Here is a 17,869-nt window from a genome sequence, read left to right as displayed (position 1 = left end):
TATAACAATGGTGTTTTTATGTCGAATACATTTACGCCCGGGCCCGTTCTCCTGGAACACGAGCATCTTTACGGCGTTCTTAAAGATGGGCCATCATTTAATCGTTTCCGTTAACCGCAGCTCCAATTACACTGTTCGACACGATTTTTGGGTTCCTATAGCCACTATGAAATTCTTGTAGAGCTTCGCTCCCTGAACAAGAATCCGAAAACCGAATTGCTCCATCACCCTCAGTTTTTTAAATAAACGAACTTTTGTAAAAACCCAAAATTTTCGACAAAAATGAGGTATCGCACGAAAAGTACAAACGTTAGAAAGTTCTAATCGGTATCAAAAGATAGAGGAAAGTTTCCCGAATATAGTGGCATGCAATTTATTCATTGTTTTTGGTTCTAAATAGCAACAGATTGATGTCAAAGCTTAAAAAAGTGTCGACGTGAGCAGTTTCTGCGCGATATTTTTGTATTTTAACGAAAAGTTCTTTGTTCAGCACGAAAACTCTACCCAGGATCGGATTCTGTAGACATTTCTGAAGAAGAAACGGCCCGATAGAAGTGTTAGAACGATGTACATTTTGAGTAGGTCGAGAAAATGTTCGTCGGCAACATGTACACGATGCCGTCACGTGCTTCGCTGCTCGCTTCTCTCTGTCCGACTATTTATAACTAATATTTTTTCATCACTTATCTCATGAAAGCGAATGGAATTTATATATTTAGTCGACAATTTCCTATAAAAGTATCTTTGCGGCGATTGTCGAATAGAGCATCCAGTGATGATCATGGTGACTTGTTCAGTAGATTTATAATCAATGGGTGACACAAAATCAATACGGTCTCAATATTCGCGCAATTTACGAATGTTAGTTAATTACCGATGTCGGTGGACCTTTGTTATTAGCGGCTATACTATAGTAATGCCGACGTGGAAACGAATCGACTGACAGGAAAGCAAGGATTATCTTTCTGCGCTTAAATGCAAGGGCTCTCACATGCACGGGAAATTTTTCAGTCGGTGTGAGTGCGATAAAGCATTTTAGGGCTTAATATTTTATCTCCAAGTGGATGAATCATCTCTGATTGTGTAACAGTGTGAATGACGCAGGGAAGCCTCCGTTGCGATGCAGACGCTATGGGACAAACATTTTAATGAAGAATGATGGATTTTCTACATTTACTTAACGCTCTTCGTCCTATTAACTGTCCGGACATACGATGAACGTAGAAAAGTGGAGAGCAAAGTAGCCAAGTACCATTTTCCTTTTCGTGTGCCATTCTCGTTACATCCATCGTGACGAGTAACAATTTTTACGATAAACCTCTACTTTGGCAATGAAAATATTATTAAAAATTATTGCAACCAATTTAAGATGAAATTATTTAAATAACAATTTTTACGATAAACCTCTACTTTGGCAATGAAAATATTATTAAAAATGATTGCAACCAATTTAAGATGAAATTATTTAAATAACAATTTTTACGATAAACCTCTACTTTGGCAATGAAAATATTATTAAAAATTATTGCAACCAATTTAAGATGAAATGATTTAAATAACAATTTTCACGATAAACCTCTACTTTGGCAATGAAAATATTATTAAAAATTATTGCAACCAATTTAAGATGAAATTATTTAAATAAAGTGAAAGAGTTGCGATTATGACACTTTCTAAATAAAAAATGTTTGTTACGTATGATCCGTACACAGCGAATACAAACGTTCTTTCTTTCCTTAACCTTTCGAGGACAAATGTCGACATACCGATGACATAAGGACTGTACGACTTATTCCAGAAGTTGCAAACATAAGTTTTCTATGTACATAAAAAAAGATCAGGGTACATTGTTATGTTTTCGCGTATGATTTATTTCTTTTACATCGAGAAATATATTCTTAGAAATAAAAATATATAAAATATATAAAATATATAAAAAATATATATATATATATATATATATATATATATTATATATTATATATATTATATTTATTTTATATATATATATATATATATATATATATATATATATATATATATATAATATATTAGAAATAAATATATTCTTTTAGAAATCTTCGTCCGTGAACGGTTAATAATTCGAGTAAATTGAAAATAATATCTAAATGTATTAAAATGTCTAATATTTTCATTGTTTTAAATTCTACGCACTAATTTCTGTCGTATACGCATAAAATTCGCAGACCAATGACTTCCAATCCAACTCCAAATTCCAATCGATATCCAAACGAAAATTTAACATCATATTTGTATACTTCTATTTTTTGTTATTTCTTTCAACCTAGAAACATACGTATCGCTAAAAAAAACTCGTCGGCCACTCGTCGGTCTTTTTTTTTATCGCAGCAAACTCGCCGAGTCCGCGACAAGCAGCACCGAAATCGTGCGCGTTCGTGATAATAAGTCGGCGGATTGTCCGGGGGGAAATATTTAATTGCAGCAATTGGAGCTGAATATTTCATTGAGATGAACGAATCGAGGCTCCCCAGCCCACATTCCCCTAATCGCCGGCTGAAAAGGAGCCAGCCCCGGTCTCGAGACCGATCAAAACTCCGCCCGCGCTCGGTGTCGACGACCGTCTCCGGCTGTCAGGGTCGTGGTATAGGAGTATAAACATGTCTGTGACGTCATTAGAAGATAAGAGGATTGTTATCGAGGGGAGCGAGAGCACGCGAGATGATGATTCCCTACAATACTTCGGGCTCGTTACTAGCGACTGTCTGGTCGCGACGCATGCATCGGCGCGCCGAACTCACCGTGATAAATACCACGTTACAGCCAGTGCCCGGACACATGTTCAAAGCCGGTCAGTGGATTAGTCTGTCATTCGCCTAAATCGATCAGCGGTTGCATCATAATCCTCGGCGTAGGAAGTTTCCTTCGGGAGGTGTCCGGGAACCGTGCGGAGCGGGGCTTGTGAAATTTACGATCTTCCCGAGAGAAGTTTCTCTACCGATCGATTAAACCAAGAAGTTCTGCCCTGCAGAAGATCGGGCCGAACGAAGGAAGTCCGATCGAGGTTTCGCCGAACAACCGGCGTGTGCGCGGTGTTCGCGGAAAGATCGAAGATTATCACCGGCGCGGTTCGTCCGAGCGTGTCGGCGGTGTACACCTGTATCTACCTCGAGGACTCGGATAGTAGCGGTGGTCAATCAGTGTCAACGTTTTCGATATTCGTTGCCGTATTGCGCGCGGCTTGTTTTCGTTATCGATCGCAGTCCGAGTTCGCTGTCCACGGCGGCGTTGCTCCCGTCGATAGATAAATCGAAGCATGAAGTCCCAGGAGGCTCGCGAGCAGAGTATCGATTTTATCGAGAACGATCTGATCCCGGAGATCGTGCACGACCGCCATTTCTGCGAGCCGGGATCACGGGAGTTCGTCGAATTCGAGTCCGCGACCGTTCGTCTGGTCGAGCTGAGTCGGAGCAGCGAGATTTATCGCGTGGACGCTCTGATCCGGTTCTCAGGCGAGCCGGCCAATTTCCCTTTGCTGGTGAAACTGTTTCCAGAGGACGAAGAACGCTCGCACGCGGCCAGCTTCGATGCTTACCAGAACGAGGAGATGTTTTATTCGGAGATGACGGCCAAGTACGGCGCCGATTTCGTCCCCAGGTGCTACCTCGCCGATCTAAGCCGCTACGGCAGACCGGTTTTCGTCTTAGAGGACTTGGAGGCGGTCGGCTACTCCCAGGCGGACGGGGAATTGGACGTGGATCACTTGGTATTGTGCGTGCAGTTGCTGGGAAAGTTTCACGGCAGGGGACTCAGGCTGAAGGCTACCCAGCCGGATATCTTCAGGACATTCGAGGCGAGGCTGCTCGAGGTCACCCTCACCGAGGAGTCGATGAGCCATTACGAGAAGAGATCTTCCAGGTAACTTGCTTCTTTACTTGTGTTCAAAATTCAAAATTGTCGTTCAAAAATGTTTTATTTAATCGCAGTGATTTTGGTAAATTCAACCTTTAATTGGACTGCCAATATTACTGCCAGTTATTGTTTCCGTAAATATCGCATATTTCGAGATTAGCGAGCGCAAGTTTAATGAGTTAATAGAGGATTACATGAATTTTTAAATAATTGCATTAACGTGTATCATTGATGACTTGTTCAAAGTTGCGTGATATTAATCCTTTTGTACATCGTATTCACCTTTCTGCACTCAGTATTAACGCTTTCGTAGATCTTATTTATATTTTTGCAAATATTTGCAAGTCAAATTCACCTAAATAGTCACTTACAAACTTTAATTCAACTTTCGAATTGAATATGATATAATATGATATAGTAAATATAATAAAAATATAATATATAAATTATTATATATATATATATATATAATAATTTATATTATAATATATGTATAATATATATTATAATAATATCATATTATATCGTATATTAAATTCGAAAATTGAATTAAAGTATTTATATTATATTATATATATATATATATATATATATATATATATATATATATATATATATCTATATGTACACATTATTTATTATATATATAGTATATATATATATATAAATATATAATATATATGTATTATAATAATATATATATAATAATATATTATAATATTATAATAATGCATATATATATGCATATTATTTATTATATATATTATATTTATATATATAAATATATAATATAAAAGTGTAATAAATTTAATATGATATAATAAATAATGCAAGTTTCATTGCAAATAATTAGTCGGTAACAATGATCTACAAAATTCTATTCAATTTTTAAATTCAATGTGAATTTTATCGCGTACAATTTGCTACAAATGAGTGAGCTTTATTTGCAAAACGTTGTGAATCTGATTTGCAAACAGGTCCCGTCTTCGAGACTTTGTCCCTTGAAGTAATCAATTGCACAAGTTTCACGCAGTATGTTTTCTCTCCGACGTTCTCTTCGTCATAGTCGTCCCAGAAATAGGATACCTAAAGGGCACAGGGCGTTTCTCGATAATTAGATTCTGCGAACGACGCGTCCCTATAAAACCTTCGCTCGAATGAAACAACAAAACAGAGATTACCACTTTTACTCCGTCGGAGTCATTAGTGAGCTGCGTAGTTTTATGCAAATCCATGTTTTTAGGGATTAATTGACGAGAGCAGATAAGAGCTTGCCCGGTGCAATAAACGTTTCTCTTTCGCATGGCGGAATGATAAATTGGTGATCAGCTTCGTTGAGATGTTTTATTGGAATTTCAACTTCGCGCGACAGTTGCACGTGCATGGTGCAGCAGACGTACGATGTTACATTCACGGAATATGCTACAAACGCAGCAGATGTACGATGCTGCGTTTACATAATATTTGTGCCACGAATGCGGCGTGTTACGGTGAAAATTTATTCATTCATAATACAGACCGGAAAGGAAATTCGGTGTGAAAATTAATCCTCAAAATTTAGTGTCGGCTATAATTGAATCGATGACACCGTCGCGTTTCCAAGCTAAATATCAATATCTCCCGGTTAATGATACCAGTTAAGAATGAAACGAACGAACTCCGATCGTAGCGGGTGTTTCATTAACATCGCGGATTGCTGTTACCAGGTAAAATGAACCGGAGCAGTCGGGAAAGTGACGGAAATACCGGCTTCACAATTATTTCGCGATACGATGATGTCTAGCGGTGCCGTTTCGCATTACGTTTCAGTAATTTCGACGTTATTGATGTCAATACCGATGGTATTGCGAGTGCCGCGCAAGCGGAATAATCGGCGCACAATTGCGGCGGACAGAATCCAAAATTGATTGGGTTTCGGATATCAACAGATTGACGGAGATCAATTTATTACGAGTTTTGTTAGAAAATCTGCACGCACGCTGGGAACCCAGGTAATGCCGAATATAGCACGCGATACGGAAAACATCGTAACGTCTTGACAAAGGAACAAGAAACTCGGAACGTAATTTTCTACAAGATAATTAGAAATATAAGATGGCTCGGGTTTCTTGTCGTAAAACATTTATTATGTCACGTCGGAGTTGGAAATTATTCGGTTGGAAATATATTAATATTTATCTAAATATTAATATATAATTAATATAATAAATATTAATATATAATTAATATAATAAATATTAAAATATAATTAATATAATAAATATTAATATATAATTAATATAATAAATATTAATATATAATTAATATAATAAATATTAATATATAAATATATCCATCGTTGAAGCCGTTTCTTTCCCGGTAAAATTTGTAACTTCTTGTTGGAATACGCCATGGAACACGCCATTTGAAACATGCTCAAACATTTCGAATTAAAACTTGTTAGTTATTATGCTGTATCGAAGGTTGTATGTAGATGATGATGATAACCGTGATGCACGATGCTTATTTCGCTATGAGATAACTACAAAAGTTCCGTCGGAACACGGGGGATACAGCGCTTCCGACATATTATTCGCATGACTGACGTAGAAGGCTGTTGTAAATTCTGAAAAATGAAATGCGTTCGTTCGTTTATATCGTCTGATTAACGGGCATTTATTTCTGACAACGAGTGCAAGGTTTCTTCAATCGGTGTTTACGAAGTAATTCGATCAAATACTTTTGGGAACATTAGTTTGCATTTATCTTGCTATGTAACAGCGAAAATTAGTGTGCAGATAATTTTATTGGTGTCATAATGAAAAAAAAAGAATCCTATAGGATCCTAAAGGATCAAGCAGGATTTTACTCGATGTTTTATATCTTGTAACTTCCAGTTGGATCGCGCGACTTCTCCGTTCCGTTCTGTTCCGAGCATGTCAATTAATCCACACGTATTGTTAAATATATTAACACTTCGTCTAACGGTAGTTGTCTAATAGTATGTTCAAAATCGGAGATCAACGGTTAAGAGTTTCTTAAAAAGTCGTGTTCAAAAGCTACGATAACCTCGTCAATGATCCATCAAATTATTTAGATTAGTATAATGTAACAAGTACTCTTGAAGTTATTATTTAACAGAAAATTATCCAGCTTCTCTTAGACACAGTTCAGTCATTGAAAAATCTATAAACACGCTTCCGGCGAATTAAATGTTTGTTAATTGCTTAAAATAGTTCCTTAAATAAAATATAAGAATTTACGATAGGAATAACAATAAATGGTACGCCTTTTCTACCAAATAGAAAGCGACGTGTCCAACAATGATTTATTGATTCCACTTTGTCCAAAGAAAAAGAAAGTCTCTTTCCATGATTCGATTCATTAGTTTGGTATTACAAATCTCTGGGAACTCTGATTACCTTATGGTCAAAGGAATGCGAGGAGTATTTAGCGATAGGTAACGAAATCTTAATAATAAAGAATTTACGATAACGATAACAACAAATGGTATGCCTTTTCTACCAAATAGAAAGCGACGTGTCCAACAATGATTTATTGATTCCACTTTGTCCAAAGAAAAAGAAAGTCTCTTTCCATGATTCGATTCATTAGTTTGGTATTATAAACCTCTGGGAACTCTGATTACCTTATAGTCAAAGGAATGCGAGGAGAATTTAGCGATAGGTACCGAAATCTTAATAATAAAGAATTTACGATAACGATAACAACAGATGGTATGCCTTTTCTACCAAATAGAAAGTGACATGTCCAACAATGATCTGTTGATTCCACTTTGTCCGAAGCAAAAGAAAGTCTCTTTCCATGATTCGATTCATTAGTTTGGTATTACAAACCTCTGGGAACTCTGATTACCTTATGGTCAAAGGAATGCGAGGAGTATTTAGCGATAGGTAACGAAATCTTAATAATAAAGAATTTACGATAACGATAACAACAAATGGTATGCCTTTTCTACCAAATAGAAAGCGACGTGTCCAACAATGATTTATTGATTCCACTTTGTCCAAAGAAAAAGAAAGTCTCTTTCCATGATTCGATTCATTAGTTTGGTATTACAAACCTCTAGGAACTCTGATTACCTTATGGTCAAAGGAATGCGAGGAATATTTAGCGATAGGTAACGAAATCTTAATAATAAAGAATTTACGATAACGATAACAATAAATGGTACGCCTTTTCTACCAAATAGAAAGCGACGTGTCCAACAATGATTTATTGATTCCACTTTGTCCAAAGAAAAAGAAAGTCTCTTTCCATGATTCGATTCATTAGTTTGGTATTACAAACCTCTGGGAACTCTGATTACCTTATAGTCAAAGGAATGCGAGGAGTATTTAGCGATAGGTAACGAAATCTTAATAATAAAGAATTTACGATAACGATAACAACAAATGGTATGCCTTTTCTACCAAATAGAAAGCGACGTGTCCAACAATGATTTATTGATTCCACTTTGTCCAAAGAAAAAGAAAGTCTCTTTCCATGATTCGATTCATTAGTTTGGTATTACAAACCTCTGGGAACTCTGATTACCTTATGGTCAAAGGAATGCGAGGAGAATTTAGCGATAGGTAACGAAATCTTAATAATAAAGAATTTACGATAACGATAACAACAAATGGTATGCCTTTTCTACCAAATAGAAAGCGACGTGTCCAACAATGATTTATTGATTCCACTTTGTCCAAAGAAAAAGAAAGTCTCTTTCCATGATTCGATTCATTAGTTGGGTATTACAAACCTCTGGGAACTCTGATTACCTTATGGTCAAAGGAATGCGAGGAGAATTTAGCGATAGGTACCGAAATCTAGTTACAGCGATTCGTCAAAGCCGGACCTTCGGACAGGAGTTTGTAGAACGTTTTGCGCTGCATCTTGCCCGACCTCGACAGAAATATTCACCATCATGCTGAATAACGATAAGCTGTACGTAACGACGCGTGTCAAACAAAGTTGCGAAGACGATTAGCAGATTCGTTGTCGTCGTGTGCTCGCTAACAATCTCCAATGTGTACGTAAGGATTTTAAATAACAACCGGCACTGATGAAGAATCTTATCAATCTTTTTAACCTCGATCATTTACAAAAGAATGTTACTTTCTTTCTAATTAAAATGGATTTATACGATTAACTATATGTACATGTATACTTTTTTTCCACGATCAACAAGGTAGCTGTTTTTGACGAGTGCACTCGTTAACTGGCTAGGAAGGACACATTCATATTTTTATATTCTTTATTGAATTATATATTTTGTGTTTTAGAACACATGTTGACTATTTTTCTGCAGTTTCATATTACATGCAACTTTCGTCAAAAACTAGAAGGAGTTGCTTGCGTGACAATCTTTGTGAAAAAGGATCCGCCTTTTCGATCGTAAAAATGAAAAGACTATAATTACCGAACGTCCAGTTAATTGTATTTTGATGGCAACTATAGTCATCTCTCAAAGTGCTTGCATTAATTGGCAGCTTCAATTACATTAGGAAAATTAGATTATTCTGGCGTGTGTATTATATATATATATATATATATATATTTGTTCGCAGTTATGCATCCATTTGAGGCAACTGCCAAAGGGATCGCATGATGCAACATTATTTTAGCAATAATTACCTCACATACGACAAGAAAAGTATTTACAAACATAATTTGCTTTTTATCAATTCTTAGACATTGTTCGAAGATAAGAAAAATGAATCTCATCTCAGTGAAGGATTACTTGACCACAGATTAATTCTACAGATCTATAGCAAAAATGGATCAACAAAACACAAAGCAGTGAAAAGCAAACAAGAATGTCAAAATTTTTTCTGTTGCATCTGTTTCGTTGCGTTAACATATCCGTTCATGCGTATTCGCTATTCATTTCGAACACCGTATATAGCACGATATTTTTAGCTACAGTTTTTACTAAAGAAGAAGAAGAAGGAGAAGAAGAATCTAATAGCATCATATGTATATATGTATAGTAATGTCTCTTTAATTGACGCTCAGATCATGCACAAAAATGGAAAATTTGGGAAGACGAGATACGATTATTCGACTCTTGCAGCTCGTTTTTATAGTTGTTGACAATTCGTAACTATAAAAATGAACCGCAAGGATCGAATAATCGTATCTCCTCTTCCTAAATTGTCCATTTTTGTGGACGATCTGAGCGTCGATTAGAGAGACATTACTCGTGAGCTATTGGGTTGGCAACTAAGTAATTGCCGATTTGTTCAATGAAATAAAAAATTTTTTTTATACTTGGAATGAAGTTTAATCTGTAATGTATTTTCCATTTTGTTCGATGACCTTTTGCCGTCTCTCTGACAACTTGAAAATTCCACGCTCGTAGAAAGTCTGATCCTTTTCGGCCAAAAACTGAGTTAAGTGAGATTTTACAGCGTCATCGTCGTTAAAAGCTTTACCACGAAGGGAGTTGTCCAGGGATCGAAATAAGTGGTAATCCGATGGCGCGAGATTAGAGCTATATGGTGGGTGTAACATCAATTTCCAACCAATATCCATGAATTTTTGCCGAGTGGACAAAGACGTGTGCGGCCTAGCATTGTCCTGCTGGAAAATGACACCTTTACGATCGACCAATTCTGGTCGCTTTTCCTTGACCGCTGCATTTAATTTGTCCAGTTGCTTACATTCACGATAATAAAAAATAACATAATAATAATAATAACAATAATTTTATAATATAACATTTACGGATATCATAAAAATGGGAGTGAGAGACATCTATAACTGAAATCGGCAATTACTTAGTTGCCAACCCAATACATCCACGCATCGTGCGACCTTTTTGGATGCATTTACTGTTCGTTCGCAATATTTTTGTCACGGCCGATAATTCGCGTATAATTTAAACTGGCGGGGTAACGAGGCCGACGAAATAATGATTTGAACGTAATTCCAGGTTAATTGACATCGTGGAAGGAATGCCAGACCCGACGTTGGCCGGGAAGGTAAAGTCGAAGTTGATTAAGAGCCCGATGGAGACGGTGAAGAGCATCGCGTCGGAGGTGAACGAGCTTGCCACGATATGCCACGGTCATTTTTCACACGATAACCTTCTGTTCAAATACCAGAACGGGAAACCGATCGACGTGAAGGTAATCGACTGGCAAACAATGCGGTACTGTTCACCGGCCGTCGATCTTGGACCCATTCTACTGTATAATATGAAGTACGAGAACGGACCGTCCGAACTTCAGGAGATGTTGACGGTTTACGTGGACGCAGTGAAGTCCGAGTATCCGGAGATAGCCGGTGAAGGATTGAGGGAGGATATCGTCGACAAGCTTCTGTTTGCCTGTCTCATCTTATCCTTCCAGGAACACATCAGCGACGACGAACTCGCGCGGATCATTCAAGAAGCGGAACGATTGAACATCTTCGACTGAACGAGTCAGCATCTTCGGTTTGAACGATCAAAACGTCTTCGATCGAACCTTTAACGCTTCGACTGCCACGCCACAGCCTCGACAATTTCATAATTTTGTTTATTCAAATCGAAATTGCTTAATTCAGATTGAAAACGTTTTGCGGATCTCCTAATCGAATTAGGAGAATGTAATAGATTAGCATAAAAAGTTATTTACAAATCTCGGCAAATAATTCAGTCACTTATTTACATATATATAATATATTATATATAATAGATTATATATATGTAAATAAGTGACTGAATTATTTGCCGAGATTTGTAAATAATTTTATATATATGTGTGTGTGTGAGTGACGCAGCAGTCAATGCGTTAATCTTAACTTTCGACCGTCCCTCGTGTCAATTTTGTACACTTTTCACGGTTTTTGAGAAATAGTGGGAAAGTGACCTATCCAGTTTATGAATACTTGAGCTGCGCGTTTATTAAAATGATTATTCACAAATCGTTGTTTAATTTCCTGAATGATATTGTTACAGAGCTATGTGAGCTGTTTTTGTAAGATTGTACATTCCATCATCAAATCGTCAAATTTTTACGATACAACATTTGTAAGACACCTGTAGGTGTACCAAAGAGCAACACTATAAATTTGAATGTGAAAAGGGTATGACAAACGTTAATTTGTCATGTAATACGCGAAATGTTCATTCATTGGATAGCTCACCTTACATCCTGCGCGTCGAATAATGTAGGATATTTGTAAATGCTACGGAACAATTTTTTAAAAGTCTTTTCTTATCTGATCAAAGCTTCCTATTTTTAGAAAAGGAGTTTACGAATTTTATTGTTTAGCTTTCATTTGGATTGATTTTTATTGCTGTGCAGATTTGAGAAATTAGGTTAGCGAAACGAGAGGTGAACGAGGGTGACGGATAAGAAATATTTGTCTTGGTCTTTCGAAGACCTCCGATGTTGTTCGACTTCGAAATGACTTTCTGGTCAATATTATTCGCATTACGTTCGACTACGTGTAACTTATTAACTTTCGTTTTTAAATCATCGTGCCAGTGGTATAGCGTCGATCTTAATGCGTTTGCAGCTTGCAGAAATATTCGAAATGAATTAAAACAGTAATTTTAATATAAATTCGTATATCTTAGAGACTATCGTATAATGAATTTTGCAGTTTATAATTTGTTTGAAAGTCAGAGTTCGGCAACAACCTTGCAAGCAAATATTCGAATTTCCTCTTCAAAAGATTTACTATTCCATTTTTATTTCGATTTATATATATTATATAATATATTATTTATATATATATATATAAATAACATATATAATATAATAATATATATTATATTATATTATATAAATTATATATATTATATTATATATTATATATATATATATATATAATATAACATTGACATTGCATGATTGGTTTAATAATAAAGTTGCGAGACTGAGTGTAAATTCTTTCGTTGTAATAAATCTTGCAGTTTCAATGTTTTTATGAAACATCTGGATTTTGTAACAAACAATGCGTGGTCAGTAGACAGCGGATATTTATGTTTATCCTTAATTATTTCCGTCGAGAGTACTAGTAGAGACTCTCTTATCCGAACATTTATTTTTACAATATTCCGATATCCAAACGTTCTATTTATCTAATCATTCCACTATTTAGATACATTATCGTCTGGTAGAGAACTTGAATGAAACTTTTAGATAATGGAATATTTCGCTATCAGAGGATATTACAGAAATAAACCTAAGAGAGTCTCTACTCTAACATATCAATATTCTTACACCCAAATATTATCTTACCATAAATGCATAAAATCTGCGAGTGTAATGATCAAGGGTGACAAAAGCACCCCGGTCACCCTTGACGAACCAAGCACACTGTAAATTATCCATTATACGTATTTTACGTTGTTACATGTAATATTCATAAATAAAGGAGACTCGATAAAATGCTGTGAAATTCGTTTCGTGGTAGGAACGAAGATGAATCGTAAAACTAGCTAACAGATTTATGACGCGAACGCAGCGGAAAGCTTAATTTGTCTTTTATTACATTCGCGTTGAAATTATTATAACCACTTAAACTACATCCGCTGTTACTGCAGCATGAAATAGTGAGACTTAAATTAAAACCCGTGACAAGCTGTCCCGGAAAGTTACACGGACGTTTAAATTAAACGAAAACAATTTATCCAATTTTAGTTTGTTGTCTTGACGAAAAGTAATTATAATGATTGAATCGATTAGAAAACGATTTCGTCGACGATAAATGTAAATCGTGATCGACTCGAAAAGCCGAACGCAGTTAATTAACCATTTATTTTCGCATGATTTCCGTCCATCGCAGCGCTTGTAAAAGTGTGCAACCGTCGGTGTCGATGATGCTCGAAAGTCGGATCGACGAAGTTCCAATCAGTGGCATCATTTGCAATTATAGCGACAACGCCCAATTGCTTTCGTTCGAATTGGTGACGAATTTCTTCGCCAAACTATGCCGTCATTAACACGCAAACACTAGCAGAGGCACGATTGGTCGTTAATCATCGTTAACAACGCAAACAGATAATTCTAAATGCACCTGGATTGCGGACAAAAATGATTAGTATACGATATTTAATAATAATACTTCGGATAGTAGTAATACTAATAATACTAATAATACTTCGGATAGTTTCACTTTTCTTTATATTATTAAACTCATCCATAAAATAAATTAACCCATCATGGCTCCTTGTAGCTTTGAAGTCCGATACAGACTTATGCAATTTTAACTTTCACTTCGTACATCAAAGTAAACTCAATTTTTTTTAAAAATCGTGAATTTGTTATTTTTACATCTCGAGATTGATGTTTTTCTAGATTTTATATACCCATATAAAAAATTCGAATACAGGGTTAACGGAAATTCTTTCTTTGCAAAAAATTTGCGTAAATGTTTCTCATCCATGTTGTATAAATAATCACTAGATTACGGATCTCTGCGCGAATATAAATTTTTGTATCAACTCGTCTATAAAGAATGGAATCGACGTATAATTTCTTCGCTTTATTAGGAGATCTGTTAAATTTCTGTCATTATTTCTGTTATTATTCAAAGAGAATTAATATTTCATGTAATATTTCAAAATTTAGAATCTCGTCAGATATTTATCAACGTATTTCCGTGTCGAGGTTCGAGAGATAAAACGTTGTAAACGTATCAAATCCGTGACGGAGAAATCGCATTTAAAATTACATTCTCTTCCCCGCGTCGGTCTGACTAATTTATCACATTGCATATTAAGTTGTCAACGAGCATTCGCCTATCGCGGATAAGGGTTCGACCGAAGCATCACGATCGCCAGGCTACGCCGTAACAACGTTCATGGTCCATCCATGGCGTTCCGGCTCATCGAGCGCGGCTATTACGACAGCGGGCGTTATCGGCGCAGCACCGTGAAAGGTAACATTATTTTGCTTCGAATAATGCTGCAGATGAAAAATGCAGGTCGACCTCACTGTTTCGGACACGGATTTATGTAGGTACGTTACGCTCCTGCGTTCTACCAGCGTTACCGCATTCGTTATACGGGATCAAAGCTTCCGTTTTCTGCATCCGCGTGTCAAGAATCCTCGGACATACTTTGTTTGCTTAGCCCAGAAGCTCGGATTTATTATTCCATCGTCTTCTCGACGAGAGTTAATCGATGGATTCTGTTGGATGCTCGCGTTTATCAAATTTGTAGTTTCGCAGTTTTGTTTGTTATGCGAAGCGAGTTCTTCGCTGTTTCACGATATTTTTGTACGCGAAGGAAATCTTTATATTAACCCTTAGCACTCCGAACCATGCTGGACGTTGGCTACCAGCTACTCAGCGTCACTTTTCGGCAGAAAAGGGCATTTACAGACCCTCGTATTATTTAGTATGGTTTTGGAACTAACTAACATGTTATAATGATATTGGACTTATATGAATTTGGCTGAAATCGAGAAATTTGCAAAAGAATCAATATTTTATTTTTTATAATTTTGTTATTGTTTGTTTTATAATTTTGTTTCGTTGTTGTAATCGCTATCTATGCGAACTCTTTCTCTCGTCGCCTTGTTGCTTGGACGATATCACTATCGCTGCTATCAAAACGATAGACTAACTGTAGAAGAAAACCTTCTACAGTTAGTCTTTCTAGCATATCTGTATAAACGTCTATCTGGAGCTCATCTTCGCTACTACTTGTGTCATGAGACTCACTCGTGTTTGAACGTTTTGCCATTGTTCTAATAAAAAATATGAATAAATACATAGGTTGAAAATTTCTAATTGTTATTACTAACTCACAAGATAGTATTTACCAAAAAAACTTTTACCAAACAATATATTTACCAAGAGAAGAATCACTTTTCCGATTTTCTCATTCGTTAGATCTATCTATACCGCTCGACGCTTCAAACCAGACTGAGTTCAGCTTTGAAAATCTTTTCCTCCAGATTTTATTATCATAAATCTCACTATACAGTGCGTGCTATGTTCGCATACCGACCTTTCTTCTACAAATTTGCCTTATCGGACAAATTTGCTCGGACCATTGTGAGCACGCCTCTCACGTTCTCGTCTGACACAAAACCCGCTGACATTTCTTGTATATATCTTAGTAATTTTACTATATTTTGATTTGATTTCTTGTGCCATTTCAAGAGAAAACTTCAGGGAAACATGCATGTCTCAAAAAGTTGCGCTGAAATAACTCAATTCCCCGTAATCCGTACATCCGAGTGATATGCTAGAATTACGATGTCCCACGAGAGGGGACAGCGGAGTGCAAAGGGTTAAATATTTATTTGCGAGGAGTCTTCTCTGTTTCATTGTATCTTCACACGTGAAAGAAGTTTCTGCTGTTTCACGAGATTTTGGTATGCGAAGGAAATCTCTGTGACAAATCGCACGATCTATTAACCCTTTGCACTCGAGTGGCAACTCGGAGGCGCCACGAAAATTTGTTACATCACGTTTTAAGATAATTTTTATACGAAGAAAGTTAGAATTGAAGAAAATTGTTAAGAGCGTAACTGTTGTGCGAGTCCCAAGAGTCAATTTCGTATGCATAAAATGCATTTTGTCATATAAAACAAAGATACTATAAGTTAAAAAAATGATCTTATATTTACAGTTAAAATAGCTTCGAGTGCAAAGGGTTAATAGCTTACCTGCAAGTTATTCTTCGAACAGTAACAACCGCTAGCAACAAACAAATTGTACAAGATAGTCGAAGTAATACTTGAGATGTATTTTATAGAATTGAAATGATTAAATGAATTGTACAGTCATATTCTATACGACGATGCCCATCGAATTATATTAGTTACGTTTAGTTACATTAGTGGAAATCATTAGTCTGTTGTTTAAAGTAAACGCACCAACAATTTTTCTTTCCCAGTTCAACCGTCACAGAGAGACAAACGTCGTCTTATTTGTATTCGTATATGAAGCCGCAACAGAACAGGTCACTCGGGGTCGTTGTTATCCATCTTTGATTACATTTATCTATATCGAAAAGGTCTTCGTACAAATCAAGCGCTTCTCTCTTTTAAACCGCGTCCATTTATAGCGTTCTAATAAAATTTGCTCGATCAATCCATTTCACAGTTTTACCAATTTCTAGCGCCGTCGCCGCGATTCTACGAGGAAGTCGATTCATTAGCGAAAACGTTATTTAAATAACCATGAATTCTGCATGGAATTTACAATTCCGGTGACACGCGGCTGTCGATAGAGATCGCCAAGAAAAGACCGTAGCTTCTTTATAGAAAAATCTCGTTCTTCGAAGGTGTTGCGACTGGTTCTTAGGGCTTTTCGATCTCTATCACCGAAGCAGCTTCTTCTTCCGGTGTAATAGTGCCTTCGTCGTCTGTAACAGCGTCTTCTTCCCGTGTAATAGTGTCTTGATCCGCTGGAAGAGGGGCTTCATCCATCGTCGAGGTGAGGCGGGCAGGAGCGGCTTCCGTTTCATAGCGAAATTGATTCCTCAGGCATAAACGGAACGCGGTCGCTCGTGGACAATTCCAGCAATAAAGTACCGCCATCACGATCAGTATAACGAAGAGGGAAATAAACATGCGCCGGAAACCGCATCTCGATCGCACCACCGCCTTCAGCGCCGGCTTACACGTGGACAGCAGGCTCTTCGAGGAGAACTCGCACTCCGCGCCCTGTCCAGATTGCGCACCCGTGCCGTTGGCATTGCATTCGCAGGCCGTCTTCGCCGCGAATGCACCCATTCACAATTTAGAAATTTTGTAGGTTACTGGGCCGAAACGTGTACCGCCGAACGTGTCGCGTGGACCTGGCTTTCCACTGTTTGTAGATCGTTCTGTGTCTCGTACAGGGTGGTCTCGTTTTGAAAACGAACTCTGGTCGAAATGTGTTTCGATATTGTGTCGACTTCGTTGTTACCATTAGGCATGGACACGGATTCGTTCCGATTTTAAAGGAAAATCAACATTTTATCAAGTAATAGTCAATCATAGTGTTATTAAAAAATAATTAATAGAGCTGAATCATCGGAACAGTTACCACTAATATTAAC

At 36.8% G+C, this 17,869-nt stretch overlaps 1 protein-coding gene and 1 long non-coding RNA gene across 3 annotated transcripts; one reads left to right on the top strand and one right to left on the bottom strand.

The window, feature by feature from the left end:
• Positions 1-2,121: 2,121 nt before the first annotated feature.
• On the top strand, positions 2,122-13,259 carry LOC117222992 (uncharacterized). 2 transcript variants are annotated; one of them, XM_076520803.1, is made up of 3 exons: positions 2,122-3,897; positions 10,811-10,916; positions 10,983-13,259. In XM_076520803.1, the coding sequence occupies exons 1-3, from the start codon at positions 3,296-3,298 to the stop codon at positions 11,295-11,297; spliced, it is 1,023 nt and encodes a 340-aa protein (XP_076376918.1). In that variant the 5' UTR covers positions 2,122-3,295; the 3' UTR covers positions 11,298-13,259. The 2 variants fall into 2 exon arrangements, with proteins under 2 accessions (XP_076376918.1, XP_033330962.2); XM_033475071.2 differs by having other exon boundaries at positions 2,128-3,897; positions 10,811-13,259.
• A 3,290-nt stretch (positions 13,260-16,549) lies between these two features.
• Positions 16,550-17,118, bottom strand: LOC117223009 (uncharacterized). The gene is made up of 2 exons (XR_013033106.1): positions 17,029-17,118; positions 16,550-16,961 (listed from the first exon to the last, which is right to left on the bottom strand). It is a non-coding gene; the product is annotated as an uncharacterized LOC117223009 (long non-coding RNA).
• Positions 17,119-17,869: the final 751 nt, after the last annotated feature.

This window comes from Megalopta genalis, chromosome 4 (assembly GCF_051020955.1).
Source record: "Megalopta genalis isolate 19385.01 chromosome 4, iyMegGena1_principal, whole genome shotgun sequence".
In the NCBI taxonomy this organism is placed as follows: Eukaryota; Metazoa; Arthropoda; class Insecta; order Hymenoptera; family Halictidae; genus Megalopta; species Megalopta genalis.
The sequence above is the reverse complement of the archived record's forward strand: the minus strand, read 5'-3'. Positions and strand labels throughout refer to the sequence as shown.